We start from the raw sequence: 21363 nt of genomic DNA, 5'->3' as shown, positions 1-21363 counted from the left end.
AAGATAATTAGCCGAGAGAATGGCTTCCCCCCACAGTTCGTGGCTCACCCCAGAACTTATCAACATGGCGTTCATCATTTCTTTCAATGTGCGGTTCTTTCGTTCCGCCACGCCATTTGATTGTGGAGAGTAAGGAGGTGTACACTCATGTACAATGCCACTTTTTGCGCATAACTCGGTAAAAGGTGCAACATATTCGCCTCCTCGATCGCTTCGCAAAGCCTTTATCTTCTTTTGAAGTTGATTCTCAACTTCATTTTTATACAAGATAAATTTACTTATTGCTTCATCTTTACTTTTCAGTAAATATACATAGCAATATTTAGTACTATCGTCAATAAACGTGATGAAGTACTTATTTCCACCTCTTGTGGGTACCGCTTTTAAATCACAAATATCAGTGTGAATTAAATCAAGGGGTTCGGTTATTCGTTCAACCGATTTCGATGATGTTCTTGTAAGTTTGGATTCAACGCATGTTTCACATTTATAGTGTGAATCAATATGGAATGTTGGTATACAATTTAAATTGATTAAACGGCGTATTGAATTAAAATTAACGTGACCTAATCTACCATGCCATTTATTCGATTCAGAAAACTCAAGCATATAAGTAGAAGTAGTAGCAATTTTATTCATGTTTTTCTTGACTACCATTACATTCAATTTGAACATTCCGTTTTGGGCATAACCCTTGCCTACATACGTTCCTCGTTTAGTTAGTACAAATTGATCGCTCTCAAAAACTAAACGAAATCCAAACTTGTTAAGCAACCATCCCGAGACTAGATTCTTGCGCAAGTCTGGGACATACAACACGTTGCTTAGAGTGAGCTCCTTCCCCGAAGTCCACTTCAAGATCACCGTTCCTTCACCCATGATGTCAGCGGTGGCTGCATTTCCCATATACATCTTCTCTTCTCCAGAAAGCGCCTTGAAGGTGGTAAAGAGAGTTTTGTCTGCACAAACGTGACGGGTCGCGCCCGTATCAACCCACCATCCTTTTGGAGTGTTGGTCACAGTATTGACCTCATCCATCATTGCGCTTTTGTCGGAAATCATTGCCACCAAAGGCATTCCGTCTTCATCCACCATGTGCGCACGCTCACGCTTTGGTTTCTTGCATTGGTTAGCCCGATGCCCCGGCTCGTCACAGTTGTAACAAGTCCCTTGGAATGTTTGAGGTTTCTTTTTCACAACCCCTTTCTTCGGTCCAAGGTTGCTAGCCTTTGCTTTCCCTTTCCCTTTGTCCTTTTTCCCCTTGCCCTTTGTGCCTTTAGAGGATTGCCCATGCTCAACCACGTTTGCACTAGCACTAGGCTGCACAAGGCTGTTTTTTAGGGCGATCCTATTCTCCTCTTCTATACGAAGACGAAGAACAAGGTCCTCCACCGACATTTCCTTCCGCTTGTGTTTAAGATAATTCTTAAAATCCAACCAAGCAGGAGGTAATTTCTCAATCATGGCTGCCACTTGAAATGTCTCGCTAAGTACCATTCCCTCGGCATGGATGTCATTTAGTATAATTTGCAACTCTTGGACTTGGTTCATAACCGGCTTGTTATCAACCATTTTGAAGTCCAAGAAACGGGCGACAACAAATTTCTTTGTTCCCGCATCCTCCGTTTTGTACTTTTTCTCTAAAGACTCCCACAACTCTTTGGAAGTCTTGATATTGTAGTACACATTATACAGTGCATCCGAGAGACCGTTGAGTACATAGCCTCGACATATGAAATCCGAATGCTTCCACGCATCTACCGCGCTCAGAGCCTGAGCGTCGGTCTCCCCTTCCGCAGGTTGGGGAGCGGTTTCCGTCAAGAACCTCGCAAGGTTCATGGTGGTCAAGTAGAAGAACATCTTCTGTTGCCACCGCTTGAAGTGTAGACCCGAGAACTTCTCAGGTCTTTCAGCATGATTTGCCACTGTGGACGCTCCCACAGTGTTGGCAGGGGTTCCAACTACAACATTCGTATTGTTGTTGTTTGAGGTCGACATTCTGAAAAAATTAAAATTTTAAAAGTTTAGTCCAAAAATTCTGATTTACGCAAAAACCAGAAGTAAACAATTAAATTTTAATTTTTTACCACAAATTTACTGTTTAGGCTTCTAAGTCCAACTTTGAAGACCAAAAACAGAAAATTTTTATTAGTTATAACTTACTGATTGGCTTCTAAGTCCAACTTTGAAGACCAAATCAGAAAGTTTATTACCAATTTTTTTTTAAGACAATCTGTAAGTAACCAAACTGGTTTTCAACCAAAGTCGCACCTTTGAAGATGAAAACCAAAAAAAAATCTGTTTTTAAAACACAAACTGAGTGAAAACAAAACTGGTTTGAATCACAATCAGAATGGTTTTGATTACACGAACGGTTTTAAAAATTTGTTTTAAGATTGTAGGAACCGTTCGCGTAATTGAATAAAATAAAACAAATTTTATTATTACTGATTACAATACAAAATGAAGAAAGCAAAAATACAATACAATTACAACTGAAATAAAACCAAAAAACAAGAATGGGGTAGAAGAAGAATGGCTGAGGCACGTGTCCACACGCTTCCCTTAAAACAAATTCCGAGTCTCCCAAGAGTACTCGTTTTGTTTCCCAGGGTACAACAGCCTGAGCAGTGGTACTGCCGGAGTAGACCTACAACCCGAAGGTTACCTTGAAACTGCAATAGAAGAAGATCACAAGTAGTAGAGAGAGAGAGTTGTTTTCTATTGTTGTTACTGGTGTCATTCTGAAGTGGGTATGGAGCTGTATTTATACAGCTCCTAGGTTGAAACAGTCAAAATGAATTAAATGAGAGGTTTAAATTGCATTAAACGTCTTCAATGCAATTTAATACGTCATTTAATTCTCAGTCAAAGCCTATTAACTCGTCAGTTACGAAGCTGGACTGAAACTGCCCTGTCATTCAATGCTGGAAGCTTCTGCGCGCGCGCGCGCCCATGCGCGGTGCGCCATGCGGCCTCTTGGCTCACTGCCGTGCGGCGTGCGGCCTCTTGGCTCACTGTCGTGCGGCGTGCGGCCTTTTGGCTCACTGCCATGCGGCGGTGTGGCTCAAGTCCGTCCATGCGGCGGTGCGGCGGTGCAGCTCAAGTCCGTCCATGCGGCGGTGCGGCGTGCGCCACGTCACCTGTGAGTCTATACGTGCGCGCCACACAGTCGCGCCGTATTGGCTCACTCTGGTGCGCCGCACACGGCACAGTAGGACCCATGCACCATGCTCCCAACCGCGCGCCTCGTGTACCCTCGCGCGCATGCGCATGACTGCCACGTCATGCGCCGCATCACCTACCACTTGGTCCTTGCAAGGACACTAGTGTGTGCTTCCATGAAACAATAAGGACGGAGAGTTCCACCTTAAATACCCATTTAAGTTCCATCTCTCCTCCTATGTGGGACAAGGTGCTACTTTCCCTTTAGTTTCAACATTGAATGTTCCAAACACCCAACTTTGAGCATCGATATCTCATTCATCTTAGCTCGGTTTTGGACGTGGTTTAGTTCGTTGCGAAGCTCTTCCAACATAGAACACAAACCCACAAATAAATACATAAAACCCGCTCATTTTATTATATTTATTTCTAGTCCAAAATAGGAAAAAATCATTTTCCTATATTTGTGAAAAATGCTATTTTCACCTATTTTTCCAACAATATCTTCCCATAATCTTTTTCACAAATTATCACGTTACCTCCTATCACAATATGACACTAAAAAAAGAATCAATCTATATATGATAATAAGAGAAGTTAATGAACAGTGATTAAGGGCATAGTTGGAATTTCACAGCATTATCAAAACGCGTGTCATCTCCTTTCCTTGCCACCGCCCTAAACACGCATCGCAAACTCCATTCATTCTTTATGGGTAAACCCACACAGATCACCCAACCTCACAAACGTCTCCCTAGGAAGCAAAGTGACTACCCCGGCGACCCCTCACTGTCACGGCGGGGCGATACCCATTGTCTATTTAGGGGTATCAGGTCGTCAAATTCAGATTGAAGAACGAGTACAGAGCTACTGGAAACGATTAGGGTTCGTCAATTCATCCAGCTATAATTTTCGAATCCTATCAACTTTTGTATGGTGTCTACCTTATCTTGATTTCTCTTTTTTTTTTTCAAATTAGAAATTCAGAATCGACATCTTAACTTGGGTGTTTAGGGTTTTGTTTTCTCAGGTTATACGATATTTGAAGCACGGATGGTGAACAAGCGATTAGGGTTCGTTAATTCATCGTGGTAAATTTTCCGAACCCATTAATTTTGGTTTTGTTTCAGATTTATCATAAGCATCTTTGTGTTTAAAAGCGTCAGGTTTTTGTTAATGGTAAACTTTTCATTCTCAGAGACGGTTTTGATGCAGAAGTTTTAGGTTTACTGAGCATTTCTCATCTAGCCATGAATAGGAGAACTGGTAAGTGATTTTTGTTTAAAAGTTTTAGGTTTATCGAGTATTTCTTATGCATAATGAATAGTCTAATTAAAGTGGCGAAAATGGTCAATGAATCAAGAAAGATATGTATTTAACATTATGTTGTTTTCAACTTAGGGCTCTTAAATTTTTGTTGATGTCGAAGTAAAGAGGTTGTCGAATATTGGATTTTATCTAAATAAAGTCAAAAGTAAGTTTTTTTTCATGTTACTTATGTTGCTTTTGGCTGATGAATCAATATAAAAGTTGTGATGTCTATTTTACTATCTTTGGCTGATGAAACCACAATTTAGGGGCGAGGGTAAACGACAGATCCGGTGACCCAAACAGTGGAGATAATCGAGTGGAACATGGACAGCCGCACCTGCCGGCGATGGTATACGACAGATCCGGTGACCCAAACAGTAGAGATAATTGAGTGGAACAAGAACAGCCGCACGTGTCGGCGATGATGGTGCTCCGGATGGTTTTGGTGTAATAGAGTTGGAGAAATGGTTGGAACTCAATAGCGGGCCAAACGGACTAAGTTTCTATTGACAGATTCAAACGGGTTCGCAAACCGAACACCCGAAAAGGTATAAACCATTCACATTGAACTCTATGAACATGATAATATATTTAGGCATGATTTTATAATTAGACGATTTATATATTATGAATTTGCAACATGTTGCTGCATGTGTGTTGTAAGTTTGGCAGAGGTTGTTGTTTATGCTTTCTTCGTTTGTACCCTTGCATATCCTATTTGTACTGTCTTACAAAGTTGACGCGTGTACTCTGAGGTGCCTTCCCCGCCTATCGTTTTCTTCCTGTGATTTGTTTGCAGCTTTCCACTTTTCTCGGTTTTTGATATGTTGTTCGCTAAATGCAGGCTCGCGTGCTTTTGTGAAGCGTAATTTATCTTGATCGGAGTCTTCAGTAACCTGTAACCTGATTGGTTTCCCCTCTTTTATGATTTGCTCCGGTATTTGTCTTTCGTTTTATTGTATCAACTTTGCGTTCGGATGGCTTATCAGGTTTTGCAATTTGGTCATTGGCTTTGTTGCTTTTGTGCTTCAAGTGTTGTTTATTTAGGGTTTCTGATGATGGTTGGTGGTTTTCATATGTTGGTCGACTTACTTAGGTAAGTTATTCTTCATTTTTTGTTATTTTGGATTGTGTTTAAATTTTTTATCTTTAAAGCTTTTTGTTTATGATTTTTTAATTTGGGTTCGATTGTTTTGCATGTTGTCTTTGCTGTTTGGTTCATGTTTTAATTGTTGATACAAATTAGAGATTTTTACCTTAAGATTTCACAAGCTGTAAGATGCAACAGTTGACTAGCTGCACAACATCCTCATATTTTTTGAAATACACCAACAGATCTTTTGTTGGCATGTATGAGCTTAATGATCTTAAGTTACTTTTTTAGCTATTTTCAACAGATGACTCATCCGGCTGCTGTGGAAAATGTTAAAAGAGAAGTAAATATAATGCAAGCTTTAAGTGGACATGAAAATGTGGTTCAGTTTCATAATGCCTATGAAGATACTATGTGTACATAGATATGGAGTATGTAGAATAATAGAGTTTACTTTTTCTTTCAGTGCTTAATTCACTTGTCAAGAACTTGATTTTGTGGTTACATTTTTCAGGTTATGTGAGGCTGGTGGGCTGTTTGACCATATAATATTGGCTTTTTTGGTTAAACCAATTAGTTTTTTATTAAATTTTATAGCGAATACAATTTGTATAGCTTTGTTTTGTACATCCTTCATATATAGGCTAGGCGATTCTACTATAGAACATGATGTAACAAACACTTGGTTTTTATTACGTATGATGCATATGAATGGATCCCCGCCGCATCGCGGCGGGTGATAAATCTAGTTCAATATAAAAATTAATGCATTTTAAACACCATAAACATGTAAACTGTAAAGTGTATATAAAAATGCACCCGTTTGTATGCAACATATATCATTGCAATGCAAGCGCCTCTCTCTAGATTTAACAAGTGTATCTCAACTATGCCTTTCAGCATGGAAGTTTTAATCTTCTCTTTTCTTCCCTTTGTTCTTGCCGTAATTCTTTTAAAAACATATACTTCTTCTTCAAAATCCCACAAACACCTACCACCATCTCCCCCAAAGCTACCACTAATTGGAAACCTTTACCAACTAGGCTCGAGCCCACACCTTACCCTTCAGGTGATGGCTCAGACATATGGTCCACTCATGTTGATTCACCTTGGTACTGCGCCGATACTTATAGCCTCCTCTGTTGGTGCAGCTCGAGAGATCCTGAAAACCCATGATGTATCATTTGCAAGCAGACCGAAACTAAACATCCCTAGTAAAATTTCTTATGCTTGCAAGGACATAGCTTTCTCACCATATGGAGAGTATTGGAGGCACGTAAAGAGCATTGCGGTACTCCATCTTTTAAGCAACAAAAGGGTTCAGTCATATCGATACGTGAGAGAGGAGGAGATGTCTCATATGATGGAAAAGATTCGAAGAGATAGTGAATCGGTTGTTAATTTGAGCGAGTTAGTTGTTTCGCTTACAAACAATGTAGTTTGTAGGGTATCTTTGGGGAAAAGATATGATGGGAGGAATTTTAAGAACGTGTTAGATAGGACTGTGACGTTGTTGGGAAGCTTTAGTGTTGGGAGTTATATTCCATCACTAAGATAGGTGGATAAGTTGAGCGGATTAGAGAAGAAAGTTAATGAAGTTGTTAAAGAATTCGATGAGTTTTTAGAGGGTGTTATCACTGAACATGAACAAAAGAAAGAAGTAGGTGCTCAAGGCCCTGATCTAGTTGATATCTTGTTAGAAATTCAAAGATATAACTTGACAGGTTTTACTGTTTTAGTATTGAGAGAGATACGAGATCAAGGCTATCGCCATGTTAACATTTCTTTTTTTTTTTAATCATATATATATATATATATAGGCTTTGGTTCAAATGAGAACCACCACGAGTTATGAGAACCATAAGAACTCCTACTTCTCGCTCGAGTTGAGCCACAGATTTTTGCACAAACGTAGATGAAAATATTATAACACATCCGTAAAAAAAGCAAAAAAAAAAAAAAAAAAATTGTCGAGTCAGTAGTTTTGCCTTATGTAAGTTTTGATTACGCGCTGATGTAATTTTGTTACCACGATAAATATTTTTTTACACCTCACGTAAATTTGTGTATGCAGCATTAATTTTTTTTGTTTTTTGTTTTTTTTTTTTTTTTTTTTTTTGCTGAAACAAGTGATTTTTTTAGATTTTTGAGATTTTTTTTTTGAAAAACCTTTTATATGGCATAGTTCTCATGGTTCTCACAACTCAAGGTGGTTCTCATATATATATATAGGCTAAAGCTAGGTAGAAAACCCTCCATTTTGAGAAAACCCTAAAAAACCCAACCTCCCGACTTTTTTTTTTTTTTTTAAATAACATATGTAATATACATGTTTTTAAGAGTTTTGGGCCAAAAAAACAAAAAAGCGCCGAAGGAATGTTTTAAAAAAAAACAAATTTCAGCAAGTTTCAGCCTTTTTTGCCTAACACATGTTAGTCACCCGGAGTTTGCTGAAATTTGTTTATTTTTTTTTAAAAACATCCCTTCGGCACTTTTTTGTTTTTTTTTTGCCCAAAACTCTTAAAAACATGTATATTACATGTGTTATTTTTTTCAAAAAAAAAAAATGTCGGAAGGTTGGCTAAAAATGGGGGGAGTTTTGAGTTTCCAGAGTTTTCTAAAAACATAAGGGTTTTCTATATAGCCCTCCCCTATATATATATATATATATATATATATATATATATAGGACAAGGATCCGTTAGAACCACCCTTTATTGCGAGAACCGCGAGAACCAATGTGAACACAACCAAAAATAACTAACAATAGCTAAAAAACACACAAATTTTTTTTAATAAAAAAACGCTACTTTTAGTAGAAAAAAATTTTAAAAAAAAATTGGTTACTAAAAGTAGCAATTTTAACTTAAAAAATATTAAAAAAAAATGTGTGTGTTTTATTGATTTTTTTTTATTTTTCTAGGTTTTTTGGGAGGGTTTAGTTTTTAGCATTTTAGTGTTGGGAGTTATATTCCATCACTAAGATGGGTGGATAAGTTGAGCGGATTAGAGAAGAAAGTTAATGAAGTTGTTAAAGAATTCGATGAGTTTTTAGTGGGTGTTATCAGTGAACATGAACAAAAGAAAGAAGTAGGTGCTCAAGGCCCTGATCTAGTTGATATCTTGTTAGAAATTCAAAGAGATAACTTGACAGGTAGTAGTATCGAGAGAGATACGATCAAGGCTATCGTCATGGTAATATTTCTTTCTTTCTTTTTTTTTTTTTGAATCACATATATATATATATATATGGATTTTGGTTCAAATGATAATCACCACGAGTTGTGAGAACCATAAGAACTCTTACTTCTCGTGCGAGTTGGCCACAAATTTTTGCACAAACGTAGACGAAAATATTATAACACATCTGTAAAAAAAGCAAAAAAAAAAATTGTCAAATAGGTAGTTTTGCCTTAGGTAAGTTTTGATTACGCACTGATGTAATTTTGTTACTACGATAAATCTTTTTTTACACCTCACGTAAATTTGTATATGCAACATTAATTTTTTTTTCTGAAACAAGTGATTTTTTTAGATTTTTGAGATTTTTTTTTTTGGAAAAACCTTTTTGATGGCATAGTTCTCATGGTTTTCACAACTTAAGGTGATTCTCATATATATACATACATATATATATATACATACATACATGCATATATATATACATATATATATATATATACATATATATATATATATATATATATATATATATATATATATATATATATATATATAGGGTTATGTTCATTTGTGAACAACCCCCTTAAGAGTGAACTGTGTGAACTAATCCTAGCCCTTGATTATCAATACATAAGTGTAAATCAATAACCAGGATTTGATCAGAGTTTGATGATGAAAATACACTAGTGTATTTTATGATTTGATGATGTAAATCAATGGCTAGGATTTTTTCATTCAGTTCACAAATACACAAGTGTTCACTCTAGAACCCCACCATATATATATATTTATATATATATATATATATATATATATATATATATATATATATATATATATATAAAGGAAGGTAAACGTACATTACGGCTCAACGTACATCACGTACGACAGGTAATTACGCACGTTCATTTTAAAATCACGCACGTTATAACTCAATAAATCAAAATCACGCATGTTGAAACACAATAATCACGCATATATATATATATATATATATATATATATATATATATATATATATATATATATATATATATAGGGTAAGGTTCATGCGAGAACCCCCAAAAAACCTAAAAAATCTAAAAAAATAAAAAAAAATCAAAAAAAATCTAAATTTTTTTTTTTATTTTTTATGTTCAAATCGCTACTTTTAGTAGCCAAAAAAAATTTTTTTTTTTTAAAAAAAAATTAAAAAATTTTTTTTTTTTGATACTAAAAGTAGCGATTTTTATATAAAAATAGTAAAAAATAAAAAAAAAATTTGGGTGTTTTTTAGATTTTTTTAGGTATTACTGTTTGTGTTCACACTGGTTCTCGCGGTTCTCGCAATAAAAGGTGGTTCCTAACGGATCTTTGTCCTATATATATATATATATATATATATATATATATATATATATATATATATATAGGGGACCGCTAAAATAAGAACCACCTCGAGTTGTAAGAACCATGAGAACTACACCGTACGGGGCAAGGTGGACCAATATTTTTTTTTCATAAACGTAGATGCGTGTATTATAAACACATTTGTAAAAAAAAATTCAAAAAAAAATGTCGTGTGTGTAGTTTTGAGCACCACAAGTTTGTGTTTACGGGTACCGTAAATCCTACCGGAAAATTTACGGTACCCGTAAACATACACTTGTGGTGCTCAAAAACTTATTTTTTTTTGAATTTTTTTTACAAATGTGTTTATAATATACGCATCTACGTTTGTGAAAAAAAAAATTGGTCCATCTCGCCCCGTACGGTGTAGTTCTCACGGTTCTTACAACTCGAGGTGGTTCTCATTTTAGCGAACCCCTATATATATATATATATATATATATATATATATATATATATATATATATATATATATATATATATATATATATATACACTAGCCGTTTACCCGCGCGATGCGGCGGGAAACATATCATTTAGGTTGGTGAATTTAGGGCTATGTACGGGGGGTTCTCGTTTTCCAGTTGATTTATCAGTCGTCTCGTGATATATTGTATAATACGTATGTTAGTTTTCTTTTTGGTTACATCAATGTGGTCTAACATGAGCCTTACAGATCTCAACCAATTAATAATTTAACATTAAAATTATCAAAGAAGTGTATTTTGACACATGAATAAGAAAATATCAATAATAAGTTAATATAAAAAAATTGTGTATCAACTACTTGCATTGGGTGTACATACTACTTTCTAATAATATTATTAAGATTTGTTGGATTACAGTATTGTCACAAGATTTGCATACTACTATTGTTTGTTCGCCTACTCTTTACAACATTACTGCTACTTATTTAAGAGTCATACTCTCACAAAACATATCGAGATTGTTCATTATTTTAGCTCTGACTTTCAGTGGATACATTTTGAGAGAACTAAACGTGTGTTTGTAAATTTATTGAATGAACTGTGAAAATCTAATCATATTTAAAGTTGTTTTGCTTTTTTTTAACAATTGTAACTATTAGGAGAGCTAACACCCAAACCCATAAAAAAAGAAACGTGTCACATGTGTAGACACCCAAATGCATCAGACTAATCCATAATCCATATGTTTTCAACTTTTTATAGAAAAATCATAGCAAATATTACTACTGTAAGACCATACAGTGTGAAGAGGCTTGAAGATGGCGTGTTAAGCGCCATGTGGCAACCAAGTAAACAAGGGGGTATGGTAAAAAAAAAAAGCAAGCAGTGGTCTTGGGCGTGGAAAAGGCCCACCTAGTGTTTAAAAAAAAAATAAAACCTAACCAATCATAAATCTCCTACCACAAACCACCAATCAACTCGCGGCATATCACCAACCAAATCCCCCCCCCCACACTGGTGAATAATCCTCCGCCACACACAACGTTGTGGAAACACCAAGCACGGGGTGGTTTGATAAAAATAAGCTCAATCATAATTCATTGTTGAGACCATTTGCAGCCAATCATATCATTTTATGAACTGGAGTACAAATGCAATTTACACAATATATTCACCATGACTACGGTATGAGCAAGGGGTCAGCTGCGAAGAACTTCATGCTCGTTAAGATTCCATGCATGTACAAGAACCTGAAAGTTGAACAAAGAGGATATTATTAAGTCTCTAAAAGGTATGCAGAAATACATCTGTTGCTAGAAATTACTCAAAATTGGTCACTGTCATTGGTAATAAAATATTACCACCATATCTAGATTCACAAGAGTGACTTCCCATTTTCAATTGGGAGTTAAACCTTCACATTCAACCATCTTACACTTTCTACCCCATAATATTAGGTTTAGTTTTGATACATCAACACCTTATATTCCTTACTAACCCTGGTGATCCATACTATTACCGATTGCTAAAGCATACATCATGCTTATCCATACCTAAGTCGTCAGTCACAAAAACTGAAACACCATATGTCTCACAATTGACCCATATAGGTGTTAGATCAAAAAGCCAAAAATAAAGAAGAACAAAATCTAGGAAGACTAACCAGTCAGGCTTTTAAATCCAGATGACTAACCTGGCTTTTTTAGTGCCTCCACCTTCCATTTTTATGCCCATAACCCCCTCCCAAGTCCTACCTCACCATGTCTAGACACTTTTATGAAGTTGTCGTTAAGAAAAAAATACAATTCATATAATCATAGTTACAGCCTTACAGGGAAGTTAAGATTGTATGAAATGCATCATACATTCATAAATTATAGTAAATTACTCAGCAGCTTCGAAGCAGTAGTGTCATTTTTCTTTTTTAGTCTACAAATAATTTTATCATTAAAATCAATTAGTGCTGGTGTCCTTTTTTATACAAATAATTTTAACATTAAAATCAGTAGCATGGTTCACTACTTCCGGTTGCTTTCCAGCAATCACTACCAGTAGCTCGGTCTTCATTCCTATTGTTTCAGTATTATATTCAAGCAACCCGCCCTATGATGAAATTAGCAAGGATCACATTAGCATTGTCTAGGTTTCAAACTTCATAATATGACAGCCATGGATTTACTCAAGTAAGAACCTTAATTGCCGCTATTCATCACTGTTGTTGATATCTCAAACCTCCGTCGCCACCGGCTCGTGTGGCGGAACCCTAAATCGCCATGTCCGCACCACCGAAACCTTCACCCCTTCACCCGCATCAGAAATAACATTTCATCAAAGAAGCAACTGAAAGACACCGACACTGCGAGTCCACTAAATTGCCTGCAAACTTTTGTTTCACATTTGACATTTTAGTTATAATACCAGCAGCAATGATACCCCCACACCCCACCCAAATCCTCTATTTTGGAGTCAACTAATGACTACTTAATCAATTAACACTTTTATTATAAAGGAAACAGAAATTAAACAGATCCAGGGTGCATTTGGTCCAACTTTAGGAGTAGTGAACATGAAAGTACTTGAGAAAACAAATGTTTTGCACCTTTGCTTCATCCCGCCCCATTGTGACCAGCAGGTCTGTCCGACCCACCATTATAAAAAAGAGAGAAATATCCAGTTTTATAGCTATCAACCTCATACGTTTAAACCAAACACATTAAAAAATACAATCAAACTCATACCCTCAAATCCAAACGTCAAACCAAACACCCCCGAACTATATATACTTTTTTTTTTGAGAAAACAAATGTTTTGCACTTTTGCTTCATCCCGCCCCATTGTGACCAGCAGGTCTGTCTGACCCACCATTATAAAAAAGAGAGAGAAAGAGGTATCAGTACCTGCAGTTGAGCGAATCTGAGGTTGGTCAAAACAAGAATGACTTGAACTTCATACAAGCATTACCCAACACAACACGTTGGTTTTTTTTTACCTTCTTTGGAGCTTCAACCTGCACAATAAAATACAAAAGAATTACTTGTGGTCTACATCCAAACAAGTTCCTTTTTTACAACCACTGACCAGTGACCGCCACATCACATCAAAATCATAGCAAATTTACATCATTTTCATTCGTAGAAGCATCCTGCATATTTACATCATTTTCATTCGTAGAGGCCACCTCAGCCGGAGCCTTATCCATATCCATATTTGATATTCGACACCGGAACTTCCACTTCCTCCGGAACTTCCACTTCCTCTTCTTCAATGAGCTGGAATAATATACAAAAGATAAACAATAAGATACGACTTACTATTAGAGACTAAGTACAAACAAAGACAAAAAAACTGATAAACCGAACCAAACCATTGCTAAAACCGAAATAACTGAAACAAAAAAAAATCGAACCAAGCCATTGCTAAAACCTAAATAACTCACCTTATTTCTAATTCTGAGTTTCAGTCTATCCACATCTGCCAATAAAACCAAATCAAATTACATTAGATTAATAACTACACAATTCCATTAGATCCCTCAAAACGAAAAAAAAACACTATTCAAATTACCCGCAGTCCTATTATTAATATTGTTCTATCCCACTTTATTCATTAGACCACCATAGCTGATGAATGATACTGCAAAAGTTTGTTTGTATAAATTGCAACTTAATGAACCAAAATAAGATAACCAGTTGGTACCTTATCCCCCAACCTGCATATAAACATACCAGATCTAAAAGTTTTACCATATTAGGGTTTGGGGATCGCAGATCTAAAAGTCTCAGTTGCACCTGTTCTCCGTTGCATCTCTTCTCCGTCGATCTGGGGTGAACACATGTTTAATCATCAAATCTTCAAAGGAAATAACAACAATCAACAACAAATCATACGAGGAATACGAAATCATACAAGGAATACCTTAGCAAGCCTATGAGTAACCTCTTGAAGATGGATATTGCTCTTCGTAAGAAGGAAGATGAAAGGGAAGAGAAATTAGGGATGAAATAAAACCAATAAAAGCCAGAAATCGAAACCAGGAGGTCAGAATCTTCATCGATCTGTTGAAACTTCATAGATCTGGTGAAATCGAGAGAGAGAGAGGAGCAGGGGAGCGGCGATATGTTTTGAAATGTTTTGAAATGAATGAATGAATGTGAAACCCTAGATCTGGTGAAGGTCACCCGTGTCGTTTATTTAGTGAAAGGGTATAAGTGGAAAGTGAAGTTTTCTGGTGCTTAAAAGACTTGTACATCATGTTTTAGGGGTGTTTTAAGGAAATTTTAATGACCTTAAGAAGTCCTTTGGATATGTATATTATATATATATATATGTATATATATATATATATATATAGGGTAAGGTTTATTTGAGAACCACCCTTATTGCGAGAACCGCGAGAACCAATGTGAACACAAAAAAAATACATAAAAAAATCCAAAAAACCCACAAACTTTTTTTAATACTTTTCTAATAAAAATCGTTATATTTTGTTACGAAAAAAAAACATTTTTTTTTCGAGTAAGAGTTATGGATGCACATGTGCATATGTATCATTTCTTGGACAAATTCCATAATATAATATCGGTAATAGAAAAATACACTTTCATTTACACTACCATATGTAATGCACTACTTTTTACATTACCCATATTAGAAATGCACATGTGCATCTATATGTATCAACATGAAATAAGGTGTTTTGGTACAAAAAGTTTGTGATTTTAAATGATGAAGTAGGCCCATATACATGTGTTTTGGTTAGTTATACCTAGTGGCTGATGGTTTGATTATATTTGTCACTTTATGATGTAATATGTTTTTGGATGGTATAAAGGGTGTTGATCTACATATAATAAAGTGAAATATTGGTAATAATATTGTATTATGGATGGTAAAAAGCAATGGTATTGTATTACGGATAGTAGGAGATAATGGTAGTGTAGTATGGATGGTATGATAGATGAAAGTGAATGTGTATTCAAAGTAAAGTGGTGTACTAAAACACGTTATAACATGTTCATATATATAGATGCACATGTGCATTTCTAGTATTGTTAATGTTATAACAAGTTCATACATATAGATGCACATGTGCATTTCTATTATTGTTAATGTAAAAAGTAGTGTATTATGAATGTTAGTGTAAATGAAAGTGCAATTGTCTGATATTTGTAATGAATTACGGAATTTGTCAAAGAAACGATACAAATGCACACGTGCATGGATAACTGTTACGCAATTTTTTTTTAATTTTTTTATTGACAAAATATAGCGATTTTTTCAAAAAAAAAATAGTAAAAAAATAAATCTTTTAGGTGTTTTTTAGATGTTTTTAGGTATTTTCTGGTTGTGTTCACATTGGTTCTCGCGGTTATCGCAATAAACGGTGGTTCCTGACATATATATATATATATATATATATAGAGAGAGAGAGAGAAAGAGAGAGTCAAGTTTACGTATAATACGACATAACGTACGACAGATAATTACGCACGTTCATTTGAAAATCACACACGTTATAAACTAAAAACCCAAATCACGCATGTTGGAAAACATTAATCACACATGATGAAAACATTAATCGCGCACGTTATAAACATAATCACGCACGTTGTCGTACGTGATGTACGTATTGTATTTTACACTTTTCTTATATATATATATATACATAGGAGAAGGATCCGTTAGGAACCACTCTTTATTGCGAGAACCGCGAGAACCAATGTGAACACAACCAAAAATACCTAAAAAATGTAAAAAACACCATTTTTTTACTATTTCTTTGGAAAAATTGATGTATTTCGTCAATAATAACAAAAATCGAGTAACAGTTATCCATGCACATGTGCATATGTATTATTTTTTTGACAAATTCCGTAATTCATTACAAGTATCAAACAATTGCACTTTCATTTATACTACCATGCATAATACACTACTTTTTACATTAACAATAATAGAAATGCAAATGAGCATCTATGTCACTCCCCAACCGATGCAGGAAACATCGGGGCATGGCACTGAGCGAAACATATTGCTCAAGAGAAATTCCATAACAACTACATTACCAGATAGTTAATATTATGTCCCATACCATCACCCATAAAGCAAATTAAGTTATTACAGACAGCGATATCTCAAAAACAAATAACATGTTTCGACAACTCGGATTTAAATAAATTGTTCGTTTGTTTCTAGACTCTTCCTAACTCGATTCCACATAGCAACCATCCTAGCAGGTAGCATTAAACACCTGTCACATAGGTTAAAATAGAGGTCAATACACATTGTGTAAAGGTGAACATATAAGTTTGATATAATAATAGAGTTCGAAATAGTTTACGCATAACCAGCATGTAACATGTATAAAGTGAAGGCAAGTAGGTTATCGACAGAGAAATATGCACAGACGTGACTGCGAGTTGTAGAATGCGCAACACATATCCCCACTGGGACACGTGAAGTAAAGCCCTTAACAACCCCTGTCCACGACAGGTTCTGAGTCCAAACTATAGTATTATCGTTGCTAAGGTGCCAGGCAACAATCACTGTGTTAACATAACATACAAGCGTTCATCGAATAACACGTAGCATGCAATAGCGGTCAGCGTATAAATAGTGTTTGCGTTGTGTGTCGATTGTGATTTAGAATTCAATATCTACAAAACCAAAGAGCGGCAATAGTATTTGCCTTCAATTGGGCTAAATGGGCGGTAGGGGAAATAGTGCCAGGCAGCTGCCTGGCACTCCCCTATTGGCCCAACAAATTTACGATTTTATCCCTCTTTAAATTTACGATTTTGCCATCAGCTCAAAATTATGTTTTTGCACCCACTTAAAAATAAATTTGCGATTTTACTCCCAGCAAAAAAATTCACTTTTGCCCCCGGTTAAAAATTACGACTTTACCTAGTTTCAATTTACAGTTTTGCCATTAGTTTTTTTCCCTTATAATTACGATTTTGCCGTCAGTTCAAATTTATGTTTTTACCCCCACTTAAAAATAAATTAACGCTTTTGCTCCCAGCTAAAAATCCAATTTTGCACTCAGTTCAAAATTACGATTTTTTCCGGTTTAAATTTATAGTTTTACCATTAGTTTTTTTCCTTAAAATTACGATTTTGCCATAAGTTCAAAATTATATTTTTACCCCCCACTTAATAAAAATGTACGCTTTTGTTCCCAGCTAAAAATTTCAATTTTGCCGTCGGTTAAAAATTACGATTTTGCCCCGTTTAACTTTAAAGTTTTGCCATTAGTTTTTCTTTTCTCACAGCCAAGTTACAATTTTTCCCCCAACTTAAATTTACATTTTCTCCATCGTTTTTGTTTGTTTTCCTGGTTAAATTACAATTTTGCCCCCAGTGTAAATTTGCAGTCATGCCGGCAGGTGCCTGGCACTCCCCCATTGGTCCTTTTAATTTATGATTTCATCCCTGAATTAAAATTATCTTCTCGCCCTCAGTTCAAAATTACACTTTTCCCATCGTTTTATTTTTTAGCAAAACTATAAAAGTTTTTTTGTTTTAATTGGTTTACTCCATTTAATTTCTTTTTTCGTGTCAAAGAGCTGTCTAACACTCGCTCATTAGTCCTGAAAAATTACAGTTTTGCCCTGAGCCGAAAATTACGGTCTTATCATCGTTTTAGTTTTTTTCGTAGCAAAATTATAGTTGTGTTTTTTAATTGATTGAGAATTATTTGGCCATCACCCCGCAACGCGGGCGGGACATCAACTAGTAAGTAACGTATATAACACCCAAAAGTGCGTAAAGCAAAAAGGGATCGAGTATACTCACAGATTGTGTTTAACAAGTAAACACTCTCTTGGATTGAAAGGAGCGCTGAGAGAGATTAGCCTGAACAGTTAACGATAGCATAACGATAAGCGGCGCGTAAAACGGTGCAATAGTACCAAGTATCGGATGGCAATCCGATCGGATGGCAATCCGATCGGATGGCCAGTCGATCGGATGTCAATCGATTGGATCGACATCTTGTTTGGTAAGGATGTGTTTGTGTATGATGGCTTTGAAGTTTTCGTTGTAGCATTTTGAAAACAGAGAAGTATCTCTACTCTTCAGGTCGATCGATCGGACGGCGGTTCAATCGAGTGACGATCCGATTAGTAGGACACTTAGTGAGAACAAGTTCATAGCAGGTTGTCACTCGATCGGATTGCAGTCCGATCGGGTGGCAGTCCGTTGGTTATTGAACATGTTGAAAATTGTTTAAGTGTTGAAGCTCCAAATGTCACATGGTCGGATGGACGTTCAATCGGATGGCGATCCGATCGGACGACAATCCGTTCGACGTTCAGAACTTTGAAAGGTTGAAATAAAAGCTTAAGTATTAAACCAAGTGTAAGCCGATCAGATAGCTGTCGGTTTTGAGTACATTGAATGTAAAAGATTTGAAAGAAAGTCAGAGAACCATCTTTCAATCCTTTCAACCATGAATATGTGTAGATCTATGCGAACTCATTGTTGATTCATGTGGAAATCCTTCAGATCTGAGTTATTTGATGTGCGTGAAGTGTAATATATTTTAGGTGTATATTTTAAGCCCTTTTACACTTTTTTAGCCAAGTTTTAAATTTATAAAACACGATATTTACTAACACTAAACACACATATGGGCAAGTGCACCCATCGTGGACGTAGTATAGTGTTGGTAAGATACCGAGGTCATCCAAGGACACAAGAGCTTTTAGTACCGGTTTATCCTCAACGTCTAATCAAATCAAAAGTTAGAAAAAAAGTTTTTAAACTAGAAAAATAAAACTAACTAAAATGCTGAAAATAAAAATAAAAGTAAAAACAGATAGAGAAGATGAATCACTTGGATCCGACTCGTGTGTAGTGTGACCTTTGATTATTTTCGCACTTTTGCACTTTTTAAGAGATTATCTTAGTTATTGTAGTAGGCCCCTCTTTTGAAGGTGACGTTACCCTCAACCCAGTAGTTTGAGTCAGCAAGGATACAATCCTAAAGGGTCGGATTATTGAAAGATAATTAATTAAGTTATTAATGCATAATGTGGTAGGCCCCTCTTTTGAAGGTGACGTTACCCTCGGCTAAGTAGTCTGAGTCAGCAGGGATACAGTCCTAAATAGCCGGGTTAAAGTTTTAATAGTAGCTTACTTATGAGGGGATCAAAGAGTTTGGACCCCCGCCATCCAATACCGGTGGGTATTGAAGGAGGTCCTACTAAATTTGAACCAGGTCCTTTGCAGGATCTATACACTGAACAACGGCAAGACTCTTACCAAACCGTTCCCTTAACCCCCGACTAGGTAGCCAACATATCTCCATATAGACCGTGGAGATATGAATGGTGAAAATCTTGTATTTTATATAGACAGTAAAATAATGCCAAGACACCACGGATAAACGATAAGGAAGAATCACCTTCAATATAAGAAACTAGCTATTAAGGGTCATTAATACATAACCAAATAAAAAGTGCGAAAAGATTAAAAATAAAAGTATTACACTAAACACTTGTCTTCACCAAGTGATGTAAGAGACTTAGGCAAACATGGCCTTTGATTGTCAAGAACTCTTACGATCAATCTTGGATCCTGAGACGACTCACACACTCTATGATGGACAATGGATGATGGTGGTGGATGATGGTGTTGTGATGGTGGTGGGTGGTGGGTGAAGTGTGAGAGAGGTTGTGTGCCAAGGGATGGTTTGCAAATGAGCCAAGCACCCCTATTTATAGCCTGAACTGTAGCTCGGGCACGGCCCCGTGTCCACCCTCCTTATCTTTCTTCATTAATTGCAGTTTGTCTGCATTAGTTGACCACGCCCCCGTGTCCGATGGGCACGACCCCGTGTGCAGAAGCGTATCTGTACTATCAAGATTTCCTCAGATTCTGCGAATCTTAGAGTTGACCACGGCCCCGTGTCCAGTGGGCACACCCCCGTGGTGGGTGATAGAAGCTTCTACAGCTTTGTCTTTTCTGCTGACACTTGGGCACGCCCCCGTGCTCACTGAGCACATGGAGTGTTCAGCCTTCTGTTTTCTTGTTTTGTTTAGGAGGATGTTGTCGGGAGGTCGGGCATGCCACGTTTGTTCCTTTTCTTGTATTTAGGTTAGATATAGCTGCCTTTTTGCTTCTTTTGTTCATTTGAGCTCATTTAATCCTGAAAATACAAAAGGAAGACAAAAACACACTTTTTCCAACATTAGTACTAAAAAAGGGTTAGTTTTATGCCACAATTGATGAAATTTATATGTTGCATTTTGTGCACATCAAATACCCCCACACTTGAATCTTTGCTTGTCCTCAAGAAAAATTCTTTATAATGTGGCTTTACACTCCCAAATGGAATGGGTAGAAGAGAAGGTTTTTTTTGGGGCTTGTCATAGAGTGTCGGGATTTCCAAGATTCTTTATTAAGTTTTATTTTTATTTATTTATAATCCTATTCGTCATGATTTATTAAAAATATTTCATAAGATAAATTACTTATTAGGGCATTACATGCCTTTTTAAAATTCCATTTATATACAAGTTCACATACCTTACGGAGGATCACTCAACACTCGACCGAAGATGTATTTTTAGTGAATCACTCGAGAGCGTCATCGAACTTACTCCTACCATAAGCTTGCCAAGCAATCAATCCTCCTCCTTTTTAATTATAAACCTTTGTAAATATCAAGAGGACTTTTGGGTGACGGGTTAGGCTTGGGCTAAAGGTGGGTGGTTGGGTTAGTGGTTAGTAAAAGGGCGAAAAGCGTAAAAAGCGTCGGTTTTTTGGAAGACTTTTTATTTTTCATAA

At 36.1% G+C, this 21363-nt stretch overlaps 1 protein-coding gene and 1 long non-coding RNA gene across 16 annotated transcripts; both read left to right on the top strand.

Moving 5' to 3' along the window:
- The first annotated feature begins 3779 nt into the window (after positions 1-3779).
- Positions 3780-6320, top strand: LOC110873732. 15 transcript variants are annotated; one of them, XR_002555376.2, is made up of 8 exons: positions 3780-4096; positions 4180-4256; positions 4364-4431; positions 4567-4639; positions 4743-5231; positions 5321-5413; positions 5510-6000; positions 6084-6320. It is a non-coding gene; the product is annotated as an uncharacterized LOC110873732 (long non-coding RNA). The 15 variants fall into 15 exon arrangements; XR_002555377.2 differs by having other exon boundaries at positions 3824-4096; positions 4743-5024; positions 5141-5231; positions 5321-6000; XR_002555380.2 differs by having other exon boundaries at positions 3826-4096; positions 4743-5413; positions 5510-5572; positions 5861-6000.
- A 138-nt stretch (positions 6321-6458) lies between these two features.
- Positions 6459-7127, top strand: LOC110870569 (cytochrome P450 71A2). The gene has a single exon (XM_022119753.1). It carries the CDS (start codon positions 6459-6461, stop codon positions 7125-7127), a length of 669 nt encoding a protein of 222 aa, XP_021975445.1.
- The last annotated feature ends 14236 nt before the right edge of the window (positions 7128-21363 follow it).

This window comes from Helianthus annuus, chromosome 8, assembly GCF_002127325.2.
Source record: "Helianthus annuus cultivar XRQ/B chromosome 8, HanXRQr2.0-SUNRISE, whole genome shotgun sequence".
Taxonomy (NCBI): domain Eukaryota; kingdom Viridiplantae; phylum Streptophyta; class Magnoliopsida; order Asterales; family Asteraceae; genus Helianthus; species Helianthus annuus.
Note: the sequence above shows the minus strand (reverse complement) of the source record. Positions and strands in the feature narration are given on the sequence as shown.

Coding starts and splice junctions, on each gene's coding strand:
- LOC110870569 (XM_022119753.1), top strand. CDS start 6,459: ATGCCTTTCAGCATGGAAGTTTTAATCTTCTCTTTTCTTCCCTTTGTT.